The sequence below is a fragment of the Pseudochaenichthys georgianus genome, unplaced genomic scaffold (genome assembly GCF_902827115.2).
Source record: "Pseudochaenichthys georgianus unplaced genomic scaffold, fPseGeo1.2 scaffold_614_arrow_ctg1, whole genome shotgun sequence".
In the NCBI taxonomy this organism is placed as follows: Eukaryota; Metazoa; Chordata; class Actinopteri; order Perciformes; family Channichthyidae; genus Pseudochaenichthys; species Pseudochaenichthys georgianus.
The window spans coordinates 55,175-76,353 of NW_027263172.1; the positions used below are offsets into that span (position 1 = coordinate 55,175).

Here is a 21,179-nt window from a genome sequence, read left to right on the forward strand (position 1 = left end):
GTGTGTGTGTGTGTGTGTGTGTGTGTGTGTGTGGTTTTAAATTCCCTTCTTCAAACTTTACTTTCTGGCTCCGTTTGAGTCAGCCTTGAACATCATCTCTCGGCCAAATTGCTTACTTTGTCTGTGGTTATTTGTTCCTGTGACAAAAAGACCCCCAAAAGCACAACAGGGCCCCTTTAAGACAACACCAAACCATTTGTTTATCAAATAGATGCCAATATCTAACACCGTGTCCGTATCCAACCGCTGTTGTACTGCCTGTCACCGAAACCTGAAATAAGGTAACCCTACAGCCAGTAATAATAATAAATAGTATCCTGTATATATAAGTGCAATATACTATACTCCTGTATGTACCCTGCAATGCGTTCCCTTTCATCCGCACTCTCCCTTCGCCGTGTTAAGGCTGTACGTCTTCCTTATCTGGGAGGCGTGCACACGTAGCATCTTCTCTTAGCAGTCAATCAATACGACTGTCATTAGCAAAGTAGCCTAGCACGGAGCTCAAGTTGTATTCACGCTTAATGAATAACCAGGAGATGGAGGGATAAAGGAGCAACACAAGACCGACACACACACACTGAGGAGAGAGTGGGAGCGGGAGAAGGAGCGTAGTGGACAGCTGGTGCTCAGTTCAGATAACATCTCCTACCTTATTCACCGCATCCCACATCCACTCGGCTCCATTGTGCACAGGTAGGAAAGGGAGAATAACCTTGCCTGGTTGCTGTGACAACACTGGGGCTGCGGGGGGTGTGAGAAACAGAAGCAGAAGCAGCACATGTGAGTGTTTCTAGAATTCAGGGCGAAGGTTTTCAAGGAAGAATCTTCATTCAGAAAGCATGACAAGATCTGACATACAAGAAGTTCAGATGGCATAGAAGAAGTGGAACAAGGCATAAAAAGTGGCCATAATAATATAGTATGCGTCATAAATGGATACTTTAACGGCCTTCACGTGCAAAACGTTGCTCAGAGACACGTACCATCCAGGGAGAGACTCGAAGTGACCATGAAGTAACATAAAGCAACTAGCGAATAGTTCCATCTATTTAATTTAGGTCAGTAAAAAATTATTGAGAGCTGTACGTGGCCCTCAAAGTGCACCATGATGCATTTAACTTCAATCGGCATGCCCCCGGACCCCCCTAGACGAGGTGAGGTCCACCCACAATTAACAGTTTCGCACTAGATAAGTGTGCACGCTCATCATGTGCACGACACATTTTTCTTTGATGTTTTTTTCACACCATAGTCCCTAATATATTTGTAGAAAGGCAGGAAATGGAGTTAGATGGAGGAAATGTTTCAATAGCCGCGTTCACACTGCGGTACTTTTCCCACAAAGGTTCATGCGAACTTAGTTCATGAGAACTCTTCATGAACTAAGTACAGATCGCGTTCACACCGGAATAAGTCCCTGGGGGTGGATTAGGCAAATGAAGCCGCTGACGTCACTTCTTCTTCTTCTGCTTTGGGTTTACTGGCAGGCCGCAAACCACTTCACGGCGTATACTGCCGCCCGGAGTCCCCGGCCGGAAGTCCCCGGAGTTGGGGAAGGCTTCAGTAGAAGCTGCTGGGAGTCCCAGCAGCTTCTACTGAAGCCTTCCGAGTAAATCGCCAGAACGCCGACACCTCCTCATCTCCACCGCTCCCATGTTTTATTTTGTGTTGCCATAAGTTAATCTCTCTGCGTTTCTGCACTGGGCTAATGCTAATGCTAATAATGCTAATGCGAGGATAATAAAATGGCGGCTTCACAAAACTTTTTGGGAGTTTTACGGGGCGTGGTTTGCAATCCGCCCAGCCAATCAGACACAGGAACCTTTTTCTCCCTCGAAAGTCCCTGCTCTCTAGCAGGGACTTTCGAGGGAGAAAAAGGTTTGCATGAACTACTTTTAGTACCGGCTCTTTTTGGTGTGAACGCGATCATGAACTAAGTTCGCATGAACCGTTGTGGGAAAAGTACCGCAGTGTGAACGCGGCTATTGTGGAGGACCCCGTTTTGTGTCCCCCCCCACTTCTCAAACCAAAGTTACCCCCTTGTTTGAGGTGGGGGGCCTTCTGTACAGCATATCTAGGGGCCCATTGTCTCATAATCGTTGCATCGGTTTCATTAGAAAGAGCCAGCACATCACGTCTGATATCACTCCCCACCACCTCACCTGACACGCAGACCACCAAAGCAGTGCCCCCCCCCCCCAGCACCATATACATCTGTGTTCTGCACCATTAACACACACTGTTGTCGCATTCACCTCTTATTCCTCTCAATCTTTCAGCTCCACAATCCCCCCCCCGCCCTGTACAGAGGAAGAGTGTGAAGAAGGTGTGTGCATGCTTCCATAAACATACTAGTAGTGCATGAGAAAGTGTGTGAGAGAAGGGGGAGGGGCTAACAGGCCAGTGTTTGAATGCTCCCGTTCCTTGTCAAGCCGACACTTTGATCTGTCTTCAGGGTGTCAGCTGGCAGCCATGTTTGTTTGCCCAGCGAGGCTACCTGTGTAATTACCTCTAACGAAGCGACTTGTTTTGATTTGGCCTGAAATCTAATCCCCAGCCGGGACGAGGAGGATGCGGAACTGGGTTTGAGGTTACTTGGGGGATTTTAAAAGTGGCGAGTCTGGCTGTGACGAGTTAGGCTGTTTCAGGGCTGAGACGGGGGTTTTGAGGAAGTTGATATTTAGGGTAGGGAGGACGAGGAACATGTTGGCTCAGTGTTAGTTTGGCTTGTTACTACTCTTTACACCAACTAAGGACTTTAACTCTCACCACCTCACCTTCTTTTTCCCTTTCCCTTCCCCGAATCTCCCTATTAAGCTTAAATATGCACAACACACGCATAACATCTCCTTGTTGACTGAAACCCTCTCCCTTAGCTCGAGCAAGCGTAAAGTACACACACACACACACACACACACACACACACATACACACACACACACACACACACACACACACACACACACACACACACACACCACACCACACACTCCTGCGAATCATTTAAACACTGGCAGAAGTTCAAGAAAAGCTCAAAGCGAGTGTTGTTGGCAGGAGGCTGCAGCACTTCACCTCTCCGTGAATCACAATGTGCCGGTCCTCCTTATCCCCGGCGATCTCCACACACTCTTTCCTTTATCTCAGCTTTCACTTTTCATACTCCTTTCTGTTATGGCATCTGCAGAGAAATAATTGTCCATCATTGAGTTGTGATTTCCACCTAAGCATTAATAAACCCAGAAGAATGACTATCATTGTACGGGAAGCTGCTCTGATGCACGGTACTGTGGAGAAATGTAGTTTAACAAAAGCTACGTATAAGTTCAGACTAGTTTGTGAATAATAATAATAATAATACACTAAATAAAAAGGACTTGAGCATTGGTGTAAACATGTTGTTGATGCAGGTCAGAGGGGGTTCGATTGCAGAAGATGAAAAGAGACAGCATTCCTTTCCTTCAAAGGCCAAGACGTTTCATTCAGTCACAGAGAAAGGGTGCAGAGGGAAAGTACTCAATGTAGTCCAACAGCAAGCTATGTTCAAATGTTTTAATACTGTCTATCTATCGGCTTATTTCCTTAACAGATGCACAGGTTTGCTCCGGATGTAAACGCCTATTTTTAGATCGAGTCGATTGTAACTGAAAAATATATATAAAAAGAGAAAATTCTTAATACAATACAACTTTATTTATAAAGCACGTTAAACCTCCAGACCAAAGTGCTGTACAGGCAAATAGATAAAACACAGCTCAGCTCACACACCATAAAACAAGTACAAGTAAAAACAAAAAACAATTTAAATGCAAAAAAGCAACACTCTAAAAGATGTTGAAACGCCAAATGTTAAAACGCTAAGGAGAAGAGGTGGGTTTTAAGAAGCGACTTAAGAGAGTTACATTAAAGCTGATTACAGAGCAATGACTCCTACAATGCATACTTCGTCAAGGGGTCGAACAAATAGATTCACACACACCCAGCTTCAAATGTACGGACATATGCTATCTTCAAAAGTATTAAAATACTAGATTAATGTAGTTCATTGCTAACACTGACCACTATATTCTGTATTCTTTACTTAATGCAAAAAATATCTTTTTGAAAATCATTTTTGAACATGAAACATTTTGAAACCATCATTTTGATTGGATTTCTCAATGGTCACATCCTGAAATCAGGAGAGGCATCTATGATGTCATGTATCCCGCACAGAACTCGTAACTTGCATATTTGTGTACACTTTTAATTATCTGCACAGCTCTCCACTTTGGATCACAATACTGCATATATTTAACTTCTCATAGTATTGTGTCATATTAAACTGTACTGTATTTTTTATATTGGGTGTCCATATTGTCAATGTTACCAGAGTTTTTAAAATAGACCGGTTTGTGGCCCTTTTCTTACATGTATTCTTGTCTTTCTTTCCTCGTACGTGTAAACCTGGCAATATGTCTAATTCTATAGATCAGAAAATTAAAGTGGTTTTTCCTTTTGACGGACTAAGTGCATGAGCAGTTACTGCGAAGGCCTGAGAGCTTCCCATAGGCTTCCTGCAGCCGATAAGAAACGTAAACACACACAAAGAAACACCTCACCACAGAACTGCAGCTAATGAAGGGGCGATGGGGGGGGGGGGGGGTGCACTCTCACACAATGATCCGAGTGTTTGCAGCCGAGGGGACGGACTGTACAGAGTAAGGAAGTGTCCCTCACACCCCCGCAGAGCCTCCACCTTAATAAGAAGACATTTGTCTCATGCACACACACCTTGGAAGTGAGACCATGTGTGCCTATGCATTCGTGTTTATGTCTGTGCATCCCTCCCTGAACCTGAATCCGTGCGGGCGGGGTGCAAAGGAGATGGGAGGAATCTGGTGGTCAGTGTTTATTTGCTCTCTCCCTCTTCTTTCTGAGAGGAACAAGAGCCATGTTGGAGGCGCTGCATGAGGGCTGAGGGTACATCCTTCTTCTTCCCCTCCGCCTCATCCCTCCATCTCTTTCCTGCACCTCATACGGATTCCATTGAGCGGAGGCAATGTCTTGTTGATGTTTAATCACGCAGGCAGGCCAGATGCAAATGAACCAGAGACAAACCCACAGAGATCAAACCGGGACAACCGGGGAGCGAGGAACCTCATGGAGCATATCCAGGGCAGATGCACGGAATCAAGACGTGCAATAAGCATGTTATGTATGCACGTGATTTGCAATCCACACACGACAACTCAACCTGAAGCATATCCACGCTACCAGTGGCATGCACGTTAGGAAAATCAATGATGGAGCATCAATTATTCCAAAACCAGGCTGCTTCACATTCCACTCAATGTACTTTAAGATATGTTTAAGTCTCAGGACCCTCGTCTGTTTAAGCTGTTAAATTCACCTCATTAAAGGCACCTCCACTCCATGCTCCAGAGTTCTGCTTTAATGCAAAAAGCCTACTTCTATTTCAGTATATTGAGCTTTGGCCACATGCAACGTTCAATATTAAGAGGTTCCCGTAAAACATATGCGAGTGTGGGACAGCAAAATACACACACGTTAAAATTAAAGCGATAGTTGTTTCATTTGAAAAAATTGTTTAAGAACTGCACACAGAATATTAGTATGACAATACGACACCCTCTGTCCTTAGACCATCTGTCCTTAGACCCTCTGTCCTTAGACCCTCTGTCCTTAGACCCTCACATCGTACAAGGAAACACTTCCAGAGAGAAACCCAGTTTAAAGGGAACATGGGAGAAACCTCGGAGAGAGCAACAGAGGAGGGATCCCTCTCCCAGGACGGACAGACGTGCAATAGATGCCGTGTGTGAATCCAAGAGATAATACATGTGCAACATAGGTAGACCAGATGTTTGGAAATGCATGTGTGTATCATAAGAAGATGAATCCACGAGGATGTCAACCGGACCGGAGATGTTAGGTGAACGCCTGCCTTCTGCTCACGGGCATCATGCATGCAATGAACACCAAAGTTGAAATACGCTTCTGTACTTTTTAAAAAATCTTCCTTGAACTTAATTTCCTCAAGATCTCTCTTGGAAGTCCAACGTTCTTTATAAGCATGGTGTACATTTGAGGTACTTGCTCTTCACTTGAGAATTTGCTTTTCGTTGCACTTTATACTCCACTAAAAGTCAAAGGAAAATATTGTACTCCGTGCTTCACTAGATCTTTTATGGAGTTTATAAAGTATACGCTTCTGTTTTCTTTTTCTTTAATGATAAATGTTGTAATCCGTGTTAATTTTGAGCTTTTAAGTTGTTTTTTTTGTTTAATTTTTGACTATAGGGTACTTTAACGTGTACTACCGAAACAGCATTTAGCTAATGTAACATTTTAATTACCAGTCTTTTACTTGTAATAGAGTATTCTTACAGTGAGTGTGCTATGAATATTTTTAGAAACACTTTTTGTTATATTCCATGGAATGCTCGTAACATCCCGATAGCAATGAATATATTAAATGCTTTAACAATAAATACATAAATAAATATCATCTGTGGAAGCCGTGGCGCTGTAAAAAGCACAACCAATCATCTGAGCCGGCCCGGCTAAAGTAACTGGATGGCCTACCTGCCTGTCAGCCTCCCATCTGGGCACAAACTTATCTCGTGCCCTCATTGGTCATGTGCGCGTTCGTGTTTGTTGGAGGAGGGGCTCTGTGAGGAAGAGGCAGATTTTTCTTCCGGTTGTGTATTTTCTAATTCTCGCGCACTCGAGCTGGTTTCTCCAAAATGACCCACCTTTAAGTAAAGGGCCGGATTCTTCTTCGACCTGAGTGACAGTATATCAATGTGTTTCTGTGCCTGCTTTGTTTAGTTTAACGGATGTCTGTGCAGTATTTGTTAAATAGCTTGGCATCTATCAGACAACAGAACAAACATAAATGTGTTGTTTAAAAGTGTCTACTGTTTCGGGGTTTGTAATTGCATTTGATGTAGAATAAATTATATTAAAATATTACCTTCATATTTATTAAATAAAAGATAAGAATAGCAAGTAAAAAAAACCTGAAACGCCAAATATGTTTTACTGGAGATGTTCTAATAAGATTCAAATGTAATCTTAAGTAAAATCTACTAGGCAATAGAAAGTAAATTGTACTAACAAAAACTGAAATGTGACAGTAAAGTGTACTTGATTCCCAAACACTTCCTGTAAGTGGATGTTACTTGAAATATAGGTTGTTACATTTAGATAGAATGTAGTAAGTAAATGTCACTCCACTTTTTTTTCAGTGTGGTATTACAAAAACGCGTGACACACTTGTTTATCCTAAAAAGCTAGTTTTCCGATTACACTAAAACTCGTCTATCTGGCCCTATGTTCTCTCCTCTCCTCCCCGGTGGTGGTTCTCCGGTCCGGTCTGACCCGGTGGATCCGTCCGCAGCATTCCACCCGCACGCGCTATCATAAACATCCTATCCTGGACCCGCGAGGGCAGGAAGTGCACGAGGACAGGAATTCCACTCTTTCACATTACATTACTGTTCGGCGCAATGACGGTTTGCAGTTTATACCACACACCACTCTCTCACACAAACACACACACACACTCACACGCCCACACGCAGGCGCGCGCGCACACACGCAAATACGCACACTTGTACTTTTTTTATATAAATCTGAGAGCTTTAGTTATATTTCAATAATACATAATCAACACATATTAGACTTACACCTTGATGCACACGCTACGAGCAATCTAAAAAAGTAGCTCCATCTTGCAGCTGCATCAAAGATTAACCAAAAATATAGATGCTATTTATTTATTTTCAAAGCCATTCTGCATAATGACTTTGAGTTATTGCCTTTTTATGTTTATTTGAATGCTATTTTTGTAGTTGTACTTAAGTAACGTTTTGAATGCAGGACTTGTAACAGAGTATTTATACATGTGGTGTTTCTACAGGATCTACTTCTTCCACCTCTGTATATCTTATAATTGGCTATAATATGTCTTAGCATGTGTCTGAGTGTGTGGGGCGGCATGTTGGATCTTTTATCGCAGGGTTTATTGGAGAGGTGTTGAAAGAATTGGATGTATATTTATCTAAGAACAAACACGGACTCCTCTGTCTGTGATCGCCTCACTCACTGCGGCCTCATGCAGCTCAGAACTACTTTATGCACGAATAACAACGCATTTAAAAAGGAGAAACTGTGCAAACCTGAGAAATAAATGGAGTCAAATGTTTGTATGAAAATAATATTTTTCGTGGCATTTTTTCGCTTATTCGGAGCCTTTGCAGCAGCGACACTTTTTCTTCCCCTGAGAGGCCTTTTGTAGTGCATTTGGCTCACAGCAAACACATTTCTTATAGGTTTTGTTTGTCTGAGTATGTCAGTGAAAAAGATAACAATGCCACATTTCCAATTGGTACGAACTCATTTAAAATGAACCACTTTGCGAAACCATGTGTGAAAACATAAACTCAAATCTGAACACATTAGCATTAATGCTAACTATTGCATTTTATCCATTAATTCCATTGGTGTTACTTATTTAGTTTTATTTACGAATGTATGTTTGTGTATTGCTCATTAAAGTCCATATGAAAACAGGCTTTACTCCCACATTAACATTCCTCGGCGCCTCCTACAGACAGGTCCAGTTTCAGATCCTTGTTTTGTTTACGGATTTTAGACATGCTAGTTTGCTGTGACGTCACGGCTGCAGCTCAGACCCGGAAGGAGCAGGTAAGCTAATGAGGGGGGGGGGGGGGGGACATATCATGAGACCCTTAACCTTTAAGACAAATGTAAAGTAAGCTCGTTTGCAAAAAGAGAATTAAGTGTGCTTGTAGTCAAACTGTCTAAAGCATAATACTAGACTAATTAGCCACATTGCTGAGGACAACGATTTTATAAAATACGTAATGTGTTCAATTAGCCTGCATTGAGAACCAATACACTTCGAAATAACCATAGATATGTACATGTATTAAAAAAAGTACAAAGGAATTAAAATTAGCTGCACCTTTACCAGTAAACAGATCGTAGAGATATTTAATGTTAGTATTTTAGTCAAAAAAGTATAGCTCAGTTTTCAAGGGTATTTTATGTTTTTGTATGGGTCTAAATAATGTCTAACCGTTGATGGCTGCTAGGTAACCATGTCACTGTTTTAACTCTTTACATTTCTCTGGAAGATTCGAGTAGGCCTTGCTTTACTGCAAAGCAGGAATAACCCTGTAATGATAATAGAGTCCCTCTTTGAAAGGTCTTCCCTCAAAAGCCTGTTGGGTGATTCCTGTTTCTATTTTTGTTTTGGTGCAGAGGCAGCACCACAGACTTTCTGTGGGACAATACAAGAAGACTAAACAAACTCCCTGAAATCATGTGAGGTAAATCTAAACACAGAGAGGGGTTATTCTGAGGGGTTTTTTGACCACATAACAAACCACCAGTATATTTCTGTCGATGTGCGGGTCTCTGTAAATTAACAGTAAAACACCAAATCTAACACTAAAGTAATAAGATAAAAATAAAAGGGGGCTATTTTTATTTTTGACAAAGTTATACCATTATTTTTTATCTGCAAAACACCTTTTCTAACTTATATACTATTATATTTTTTAATTAATCAACTTGTTGTGGAGGCGTTTGATAGACTGGTTTGCTCTATTCACATATCATTGTGAATAACTTTATTGATTTTAATAACAAGTTTTACCTCCTCTTGTGTCGTGTGATATCTGTACTTAAAGTACACAAAGTAAAAGTAATCATTGTGCAGAAAAACGGCCTTAATGTATATATTAATGTATGTCACATTTCTAGTTAATATTTTTGCATCAAGTAGCATTTTAATGTCGTTCACTAACAAAGTTCTGATTACAATGATAATTTCAAGAAATGCATTTTGTTAAAGGCCAAAGCTGTTAAATAAATGTGGAGTGAAATTAAATGTTTTCCCTTGTACATAATTGTAGAAGTATAAAGTAGCATAACATGGAAATACAAAAGTGAAGTACAAGTACTTCAAAATTGTACTTAAGTAGCCTACTTGAATACATGTACTTGGTTACTTCCACCTCTGTAATTAACACATTAATGACGGTTAACTAAACCCATCACAACGCAAAGGGGCAACGCAGTGGTGTTGAGATATCCTCTGTCAGAAACCTGCATTAATGAAACAGGCTATCCATTCATAATAACATTTTGAATAACTTTATTAGTCTTCAATTTAACGACACGGTTTACTCCCTCTGGTGTCATGTGATATCTGTGTTAATTAACACATTGGATGACGGTATGCTTTAACTAAGCCAAATACTCACAACGTGCAGGCAAAACAGCGGTGTTGATATGATCTGGAAATGCTCTCTCCGTCTGCAACATGTGAAAGAGACACGGGAACATGGACTAACACGGCGCTGAGACGCTGCGGATCGGGAGTCTTGGCTGGGTAATTGCGCGATGAGAGACGGCTGGCTGTGCCCGCGCTTCAGCTGCTGCGGCCCGGCGGAGGGTGATGACACACACACCAATGCTGCTCCACCTGCACACACACTCTGCTGCACGGAAATACACTCCGGAGAAAGCCGAGGGGACCCTCATGGGTGGCCGCAGAAATGAATACTCGCCATGCACTCTCTCCCCCCCCCCCCCCCCCCCTCCCCTGTATTTGAGCTAATTAAGCAGCAATACCTCTCCAGGTTGTCTTGGAGATGGTGTCTGCAAAGGAGTAGTTTTCAGTCTGAGATCAGGAAGTGAGGGCCTTAGAGTCAAATATATTTGGATATCTTTTTTGAATATCAATTGTGTGGAAAACATATCTGTCGAGGAATGGCGAGTAAACTGTATTTCACATGACACATAATTATTGGGCACCTGATTTATTTTACATTTGTATTTTAAGTGTTTATTCCAAACAGTACAATATTAAACCTATACTTGAGTGTTTTCGTTTATTCCAATTCAGAGCGAAATATGTTCATTTACTTCACAGCTTAAATTCTATTTTATATTCATAGTCAGATAATTCACAATTTTACCTGAATAATATATTAAAGAAAAAAGCTCCTCCTTTACCAGTTTCAATATTAATGTATTATTGCATGTGCACATTCATTCAAATGCATTATTGCACTATTGTTGCACATTAATGCAAAGATAATCCAATAAAATAACATTTCTGAAATGGGCTGTTCTGCAGAATGAGTACGTTTTCACTTTGATGCTCTTGTGTTAGGTTTTAAATGCATGACTTTTACTTATAATAGCGTATTTATACACTGTGTGGTACTTCGACTATACATAAATACTTCATTCACCACATTTCATTGTGCACGAAAATATCAAACATCAATTTCTTAAATGTTCTTTATGTGTTTCCGTGTGCTTCCCACAAAGCTAAGATGTTATGCAAGTGTCTCTCTGTGATGTTTCTATTATATTCCAATGCACACATAATATAATGTTCATAGCGAGATATGACCCGATACAAAAAAACGGAATTCCAACATCTTAAAAAAGCCTATTATCATGTTTTCATTCACTAACCACCAGAGGCGGAACTCACACACATCACGACGTCGCTACACGGAGATCATTGGAGCAAACGCAGCCTGTCAGTGGATCCGGGGGAAAAGAGGAAAGGGCTGGGCTTCCAGTCACAAACCACAACTTGGGTAGCGCCTCCATCAGAAAGCAGTTTAGAAAAATCCCCGTTGAAGAGAGAGGAAGGTCTGGTGAATGTCACCCACTGAGCAGCAAAATAAGAGATTTCTCTGCGCGTAATTTGGAACAGTTGCATCCTGAGCTTCTGCAACACATCGTTCTGCGCAGCGAGGATACATTTAAAAGGTTCGCTTTCGCCATTTGAACTGGACTTGTTTTGGTTTGGTGTGCGCAATGATGGCCACTTACCAAAACCCAGAGGATGACGCAATGACTCTAATGACCCACGACACCAACACGACCAAGGAGAAAGAACGACCCAAAGAGGAGCCGGTCCAGGAGAAAGTCCCGGAGAAAGCGGACCCGTCCCAGAAACCTCCGTACTCCTATGTGGCTCTCATCGCCATGGCCATCCGGGAGAGCACCGAGAAGCGCCTCACGCTGTCCGGCATCTACCAGTACATCATCACCAAGTTCCCCTTCTACGAGAAGAACAAGAAAGGCTGGCAGAACAGCATCAGACACAACCTGAGTCTCAACGAGTGCTTCATCAAGGTTCCTCGGGAGGGCGGCGGGGAGAGGAAAGGGAATTACTGGACGCTGGACCCGGCCTGCGAGGACATGTTTGAGAAGGGGAACTACCGGAGACGTCGTAGAATGAAACGGCCGTTCAGACCTCCACCCACGCATTTCCAGCCCGGGAAGTCCTTGTTCGGGGGGGACGGCTATGGCTACCTGTCGCCACCAAAGTACCTGCAATCCAGCTTCATGAACAACTCCTGGTCGCTCGGCCAGCCGCCCCCTCCCATGTCCTACACGTCCTGTCAGATGGCCAGCGGCAACGTGAGTCCGGTGAACGTGAAGGGACTTTCAGCACCTTCCTCTTATAACCCGTACTCCCGGGTGCAGAGCATGGCGCTGCCCAACATGGTGAACTCTTACAACGGCATGAGTCACCACCACCACCCGGGGCACCCCCACCATGGGCAGCAGCTGAGCCCGGCCTCCGCGGCTCCCCCCTCGGTCTCCTCCGGTAACGGAGCCGGCCTTCAGTTCGCCTGCTCCCGCCAGCCCGCGGAGCTCTCCATGATGCACTGCTCTTACTGGGAACACGAGTCCAAACACTCGGCGTTACACACGAGGATTGATATTTAAAAGCGTACCAAAAATGGTCTGTGTGTAAACAACAAAATGAGGACTCTGAGAGTGAGGTAATTCCTGTGATTTCAAAACAGAACCAAGAGTATTTTTGACGCGCTGCTCGGGTCCTGCCGATCGATGGGAAAGTAAGCTCGAGTGGACAGTTTTACAAAACGGAACCGGGAGGTAAAGAAGCCATCAGGACACATCAGGTTGCACAAACTCTGGGAACCATTTCGTGCGCCTGAATTACAATTGGACTGATGGCTGTAGTAACCCGGCATTGTAGTCATAATCGCGCCTTTGGACAGAGTTTCCACGGGGTAGACATTGCTGATATTGCTTCAGCTGTGTTATTGTGCGTAATGGTTTCTCTCGTCTTTACGCACGGCTTTTTTTTTTTTAAACCATTGCCAAATGAAACTTGATTCCCTAAATAATTCAGTGCTTTAATATGTGATTGAATCAGAGCTCTATTTAGCCCTCTTGCACTGAGAAGGCCGAAACTTCACCCTGACACGGTTGTAAACTTTGTTGGGTTAAAGGTGAAAGTGTGGATAGAAATCCACCAGACTGCCAATTCAGGGTTTTCTTATTCCTTGATCCCAGTGTAAATGTATGATATCATTTCCAGTATGACGCCAGCCAGCCAGTGCCAGGTTTTGTAAATCTTTCTGATTATTATTTTTGTTTTTTTATAAACGTGATTAGCTTTATTTGTCTCATTCATGTTGGGGCCATGTTTCATTTTAATTAGCACTTTCCCCTCTTTTCTAGGTTTGTGAATTTCTTAATAAACTTGTATTTCTAAAAGTAATGCAGTGGTCATGAAGTAATCTGTTATAGGCTGAGATAACCACTGTATCTGAAGGTAACGCAGTATAAAAGTACTACATCGTAAACTAAATATTACAGTATTTTGTTTGGGGTTTATGCAGGGTTATAATAATCTATTTAATAGCATTTGTTATTTATGGCGTGCAATATTCTAGAAAAATTTCCGATATTCATGCATTGCGTCTCCTGAAAACATTATGTAGGTCTTTATAAATAGTCATGTATTTTATTGGATGTAATATTTGCACACGGCCTTGTTTTTACTTCAATCAATTAGGTCGATTTCCCATTTTTGTTCAATTCTCATTTAAATATAATAATAATACAAATAATTGTAATAATAGTAATTATAATAATGTGCAAAGATAATATCATTGATAATTGTTCTGTTAAACGGGGCTATTTAATATATATTGTAATATATCAGGTTCTGCACAACTGCTCTACAAATACATCCAGCCGTATAGCCGTTATTCATAACTTAGTATATAATTTTAAACAGCTAATATCAGTCATTATGTTTCTTGTATACATTGATTATCATTTGCCAATAATGTAATTCCGAACTGAAGCCGTGTCCCTGGAAAAACGCCGAGGCAGGGAAGCTAAGACCGTCCCGGGTAGGCCCAACGAATACACACTGCTGTAAAATAAATGCAAAGTTATTACCATAATTTATTTGTAATTTGCGTTGGATGTGTGATTTTCAGCACGAATTTAAGAGGTTCCTATCGTGTTTTTCTAAATATAGGCTACTTTTGACGTTCTCTTCTCAATACAAACAATCAATAAGCAGCATAGCAACAATAATAATAATGTAAAGGGACAGCAATAATAAAGAATAGGCCTACAGATACAAAATAATAATAATACTAAAAATGACTTCCGGAATCCGCCTGAAGTTGCACTTATTAATTAGGATTTCCCGAGTTTTTCCAGGGCTGCCAACAAGTAAAAAAGTAATTACCTTCATGCAGTTAACTCTAAATATTACAGAATCATTTCGGAAATCCGGGCAACAAAGACCGGAAGTGTATAAATACATGGATGCAAAATGCTACACGCGGTCATTAAAACGCTTTCTAGGGTTTTCAAAATAAGACGAATGGGAGTTCATCCTCTGATTTAAAGAGAGGTTTAATATTGACCCGGAGAGTCATCTGTTGAGGGTTACATATAAAAACAGCTCCACCTCCTCCTCCTCCTCTGTTGTGTTTGAGTGTGACTCACGTAAAGACTTTTAGCCTCTTGATGAAAGAGACATGTTGAGACGCCTTCAGGAACCCACTGATCTCAGACCATTCCTCTCATAATCACTTTCACATTATCGCAGCGACTTATTGCTCACATCTGGATCCCACTCGGAGGCGTTTGAGTGTACTGTTCTGACCCCGCCACAGTGAGAGCTGAGCAGTTACACAATAGGACTTGTTAATGTAAATGGATCGTTGTAGATATTAGATTATGGAGTTAAATGTCTCCACTTTCCTTCACCCTGTCACACACAGGCTCATCACCCAGCGTACAATAACACACACTCCCTTACAAGGCACTGACACCGCGAGTTAAAAAGACATATTATTTGGAGCTATTGTGGATTATTAATGACGTTTGCAAAATGTTCAGTCATGGTCAACACGGTGTTACGCTTTGGCGTGTCACGATGCGCAGTGACGGGAATTACGTGTTAAAACGGAAGCGAATATAGAAGTGGAAATATCACGAATTACAAAAAAAGACGTGTAGGTTATTTAGGCAGATAAGCCCATAATACATGTGTGTTCAGTGTGTGTTGGTATTAGAGTTAGTGAAGGCTTGAGACAGCATTTGAAAGGGTTTTTAATTTGTTTGCCCGATCAATACCCAAGTTAATTATAAACCATCGATTTATAGCTCAATTAAATAAAAAGTTATAATATGGACATTTTTCATATGAACAAATATAGTCAAATAAATGTTGGTGTATTTTATAGCCTTTTATTACGTGGCCTCGCTTTCAAGTTGAACAACTCAAATACAGATTTATATATTTAAAATGTGCCTCTATTTTTTACACACAAAGGGTCAAAGTCCAATTTTTGAAGAATGAAATGCTCATGGTGTATTTTATTAATTATTCATATCTATTATAAAACAAAAGTAATAGATTTAACCACTGAAGTAACTATACAACACATACCACAATATATGACGGTGATTTTAGGGGCTTTCGCGGACTGGTTTTTAACGCACTCAAATTCTAAGAGACTCAATCTCGCATCACGTGCAGCCAAATTCTGCATGAAACCAAAGTCACATGCAAACTCGGGAATAATAATATTTCCAGGATGAATAATCGAGAAGTGCAGCGTTATTTCTCCAGGCTGAATCAGGATGCATTCGCGGCGCAAACACGCGTTTTACTCCGTGTTCCTTTACAATAAACTGTATGCAAGTACAGCTTATTGAGCCATAAGAACACTGGTCCTCCTCGAGACCCGGAGCAGGAGCTGATGGTGTGTTTCTCTGCTTCCTCACATTTATGTTTTGTAAACAGCGAGCAGATAAGGGGCGCGTTTGAAAGGCAAGTGTATTCTAAACACTCCTCCAAAAATAATAAATACAAGTGTTTAAAATAAATGATGTTCCGGTGAGAGTAACCAACCTTCACACACAAACATGGAGAGGGTTAAATGACTGTAATGTAATGCGTAGGCTGCTTTAAAAAAAGTATTGACTTAGTTTTAGGAACATAACGTTTAGCTTCTTCGTTATTAGCATAATTAGCATCATTAGCCTCATTAGCATCATTAGCATGTCAATAGCCTACAATCCAGAATTCGTGGTGGTTGATTTTGCACTTTATTAGATATGCTTTATTGATCCCAAATTGGGAAATAGTGTCGTCACAGCAGTGTGTTTACAAGGCATTGCACACAACTAAAAAAGTACATTAATACAAACAATAAATACAAATAGCCTCATCAGACCAAGGATTAACTTCGTCTTGCTTTTAGTTTTCGATGTGTGTAAAAATTAGGACTATTAATGACATTTGGAATTGTTTGTTAAAAATACTTTTATTTATTGCAAAGTAGGTTTAACTCAAACAAGTCATTTGCTTTGGTGTATAATGACACATGCATTAACACAGCAAGAGGAATTAAGTTGCAAAATGGGCGCAAATATACTGTATTTTTATATTTCTTCTTTTTAAACTTTCAAAAAAAGAATGAAAGAAAAATAAAAAAACATCAAGAACAAATTTAAAAAAGGAAGGAAGTAAAATAAAAGAATGACAACAATGACATGTGTTCAGTTTAAATGTATAAGCCTATATAATACATGGCTGTGGGTTAATATTTAAAATAAGTGTGTGTTATAAGAACCAGTAAAGGCTTGTTAGGACATACATCTGAAATGGTTAACATGAATTGTTTTTTGTCTTTAAAGCTTACCATCTTTGAACTCCTGGACTTCAATCAGGTCATCCATCCAGGTAACACATAAATACACACATGTATATGCTGCTCTCTTTTGTTTAACCTAACGTAAAGAACACATGATAAAATAAGATAATACTTTATTGATCCCAATTTGGGAAATGTTTGCGTTGCAGCAGCATAAAAACACAAGGCAATGTACATTAGAGAAATTAAAAGACTAGAAATAAACCATTCAAAATGTAAACATCACCCATCGAAATAACGCCCTGCTGCTCAGATGGACTCGGGTGCGGCAGGTGTGCATGTGCGCAGAAAGGCTGGCGGTGCAGCCGGTCGGCCGCGAACAATGGCCCGCAGACAGGAAGTCTGAGCGGCCGCGCAGATAAGAGCAAGCTGCACGGCTCTTCTTCTGCGATCTGTATAAAGCAGCATTTCAGCCTGCGTGTGAATTAAATATACTGAGGTGCTAAGAATATTAACTGAAACGAAAATCACTGATAGATGTTTTAGTTTGAATCAGTGATGAACTAAGTACATTTACTCAATTGTGCTTTACAATTTTGAGTGACTTTACTTATTTTTTGTACTTCTACTACCAACAGTTCAGAGGTATGGTGTACTTTTCCTCCACTAGTTCAGAGGTACATGATGTACCTTTCCTCCACTTCATGTATTTAATACCTTTAGTTACTTCACAGATCTGGATGATTGATGTGAAATATAACCAAGTGTTAAATCAGACTTTAGTTCCACCTGGAGTAAATCCACCAGCTACCCTGCAGTCTACAAAGTACTTCAGACTAGCTGCACCTTTACCAGCTTTGAGAACACTTTAATGATCAATCATTATAAAACATATCATATATATTATTCTGAAATGGACCAATCTGCACAACGAATACTTTTACTGTCTTTCATTATATTTAGATGAGAATACTTTTCTACTTTCACTTGAGGAACATTTTGAATGCAGTACTTTTACTGTAACAGAGTATTCCTTCACTCTGGTACTTCTACTTTTACTCAAGTACAATATCTGAGTACTTCTACTTTTACTACAAGATCAGAGTACTTCTACTTTTACTCAAGTACAAGATCTGAGTACTTCTACTTTTACTCAAGTACAAGACCTGAGTACTTCTACTTTTACTCAAGTACAAGATCTGAGTACTTCTACTTTTACTAAGTACAAGATCTGAGTACTTCTACTTTTACTCAAGTACAAGACCTGAGTACTTCTACTTTTACTAAGTACAAGATCTGAGTACTTCTACTTTTACTAAGTACAAGATCTGAGTACTTCTACTTTTACTAAGTACAAGATCTGAGTACTTCTACTTTTACTAAGTACAAGATCTGAACTCCTCCCACTGGTTTTAATGTATCGAATACATTTGAGAAGAACACTTAATTACCTAATGCCACAAGGGGAAATTAACTCCCTCACTAACTAAATTAATGACACATGTTTTTATGTATGGATTTGTAAAACAGGACTTGTCGGCATGTCCTGCAGGATTCAGCTGATGAAGCATTAACATTTTGTTATGACCTTATTGTGAATGTAACACAATTCCAGTTTCTCTAATGACCAACAGCACACAACAGCATGCAGCTCGTTCCAAATATGTACCAGCTTGACGCTAAGTGTGTTATATGGAAACCTGTAAAGGCCTAAATGTCCCCGTAAATTCTCAATTTTTTTCCTCCGAGGTGAAAAGGTGTTCGCCGCACCGTGAGGCTCTGCTGTCTTTCTTCTCTCCCGCTGAATAACCGTGATTGTATGCTTTGTTGCGCTCTCAGAAATGACAGATTATAATCAACAAGACGAATGAGGTCAGACCCTCGCTTGTTCTTGCTCACACACACACACACACACACACACACACACACACACACACACACACACACACACACACACACACACACACACACACACACACACACACACACACACACACACACACACACACACACACACACACACACACACACACACACACACACACACACACTGAACAACTGAAACGTTGACTTTAACTAAATGTATTGTGTTAATATAATTCACATTAGGTTGGTTAAAGGTAATTATATTACGTTTAAATAAAAGACATCAGGTTCAACTTAGTATTGCTTTCAACTAACTAATACGGAGAAATGTGAAATCTGTTGACATAATGCTTTTAATTAAAGTCAACGCTTCAGTGTTTTCAGTGCACTTTGACACACACACACACACACACACACACACACACACACACACACACACACACACACACACACACACACACACACACACACACACACACACACACACACACACACATATGTATACATCACTTCAGGGGACATTGCATTGACTTACATGCATTTCCTGGAGACTTAGCCTAACCTTAACCATAACCAACACATGCCTAACCCTAACCAAGTCTTCACCCTAAAAGTAATGATCCCCCTTATGGGGACCTCCATTTTGTCCCCATAAGGGAGGCGAGTCCCCACACGTGACTATGTAAACAGATGTAGGTCCCCACAAGTATAGTAATGCTAGACCACACACACACACACACACACACACACACACACACACACACACACACACACACACACACACACACACACACACACACACACACACACACACACACACACACACACAGATACTTTGACTTTAATTAAATGTATTGTGTCAACATAGGTTAGTTCAAAGCAATAATATGAAGTTCAAATAAGAAAATATTAGGTTCAACTTAATAGTATTGCTTTCAACTAACCTCATACAGTGAAATGTGTTGACATAATACACTTCATTAGAGTCAATGTTTCAGTGTTTTCAGTGCACACACACACACACACACACACACACACACACACACACACACACACACACACACACACACACACACACACACACACACACACACACACACACACACACGTTTACCTGGATGACAGTCTGTACGCTCCACACATTTGCCCCTCACTTGTTCTTGCTCACTCCCACACACACTGACAAACTGAAACGTTGACTAATTAAATGTATCGTGTCAACGTGGGTTAGTTCAAAGCAATAATATGAAGTTCAAATTAGAAAATATTAGGTTCAACTTAATAGTATTGCTTTCAACTAACCTCATACAGTGAAATGTGAAATCTGTTGACATAATACACTTCAAGTCAACTCAGTTTTTCTGTGTGTCGACGTGCACTGAAAAAAAAAACACACACACACACACACATACACACACACTCTCATGTGGTACCTGATGACAGTTGCACGCTCCACGGGGCCCCGGCGATGCGCCCCGGCCGGTCGTGTCACACGCAGGTTGCAGGTTTCCCGATGCCGGCACACAATTGAATTCCTGACATTCCCGCTCATGCTCGAGATTGAAGAGTTTCCACTTCGAAGCAGAAATCACCGCGACCCCACTGGGAGAGGAGAGTGGGGGTCAGCGCTGTTTGGTATACATCTGCTCCAAACAGGAAAATAAGCGCAGATTTGATTCGCACAAAATCCGGGAATTGTTCAAATCAGCATGAGTTTTTTTTCCCTCTCTCTCCGCAGCAGATGGACGAGTTTCACTCTGAGCCATTTCTACGACACGATGGAGCTGTTTATTTTCCCATGAGCCTCTGTTGAATCTCCAACCGGTGATCTACTGTACGTGATGTGTTCAGTGACTCCTGATAATGACCAGCCCGAGAAACAATGGACCTCATGCAATACTTCTTTAATTCTGTGTTGATACGCGGTTTATAAATAAAGGAAGGTGCGTTTTGTCATCAGAGGTTCATCAAATGTCTATAAATACACCGCGGTGTCATCTATTCTAGGAAACGATGCTCCGTCAACTATTCACAGAGAAAAACCATCACGCACTGACCTCTGGGTGACCTCCAGCTCACCCAAATGTCACATACCACGTCTGAACGAGGTGGGACGACGACTTCACTTTGAGACGAGCGGCACGACGGATGCTGCTGAAACAAGGGATTGCATACATAATAACATCTTGTAACTTATAGCATCGCTTTACTCGCTGTACTCTTCTTTAATTTCCTAAATCTATTCAAAGTCTTTCAGAGGCTTTATTTTTCATATGCTCAATACGGCTATGTTTTGGCATCCGT

The 21,179-nt window shown here is 41.0% G+C and overlaps 1 protein-coding gene and 1 long non-coding RNA gene across 2 annotated transcripts; both read left to right on the forward strand.

Moving 5' to 3' along the window:
* The first annotated feature begins 9,292 nt into the window (after positions 1-9,292).
* On the forward strand, positions 9,293-20,751 carry LOC117443444 (uncharacterized). Its single transcript, XR_004551673.1, has 3 exons — positions 9,293-9,362; positions 17,053-17,098; positions 20,614-20,751. It is a non-coding gene; the product is annotated as an uncharacterized lncRNA (long non-coding RNA).
* Positions 11,665-13,600, forward strand: foxl2a (forkhead box L2a). Its single transcript, XM_034079428.1, has one exon. It carries the CDS (start codon positions 11,878-11,880, stop codon positions 12,796-12,798), a length of 921 nt encoding a protein of 306 aa, XP_033935319.1. The 5' UTR covers positions 11,665-11,877; the 3' UTR covers positions 12,799-13,600.
* Positions 20,752-21,179: the final 428 nt, after the last annotated feature.

Excerpts from the sequence above, each read along its gene's own strand:
- foxl2a (XM_034079428.1), top strand. The coding sequence starts at position 11,878 with ATGATGGCCACTTACCAAAACCCAGAGGATGACGCAATGACTCTAATG.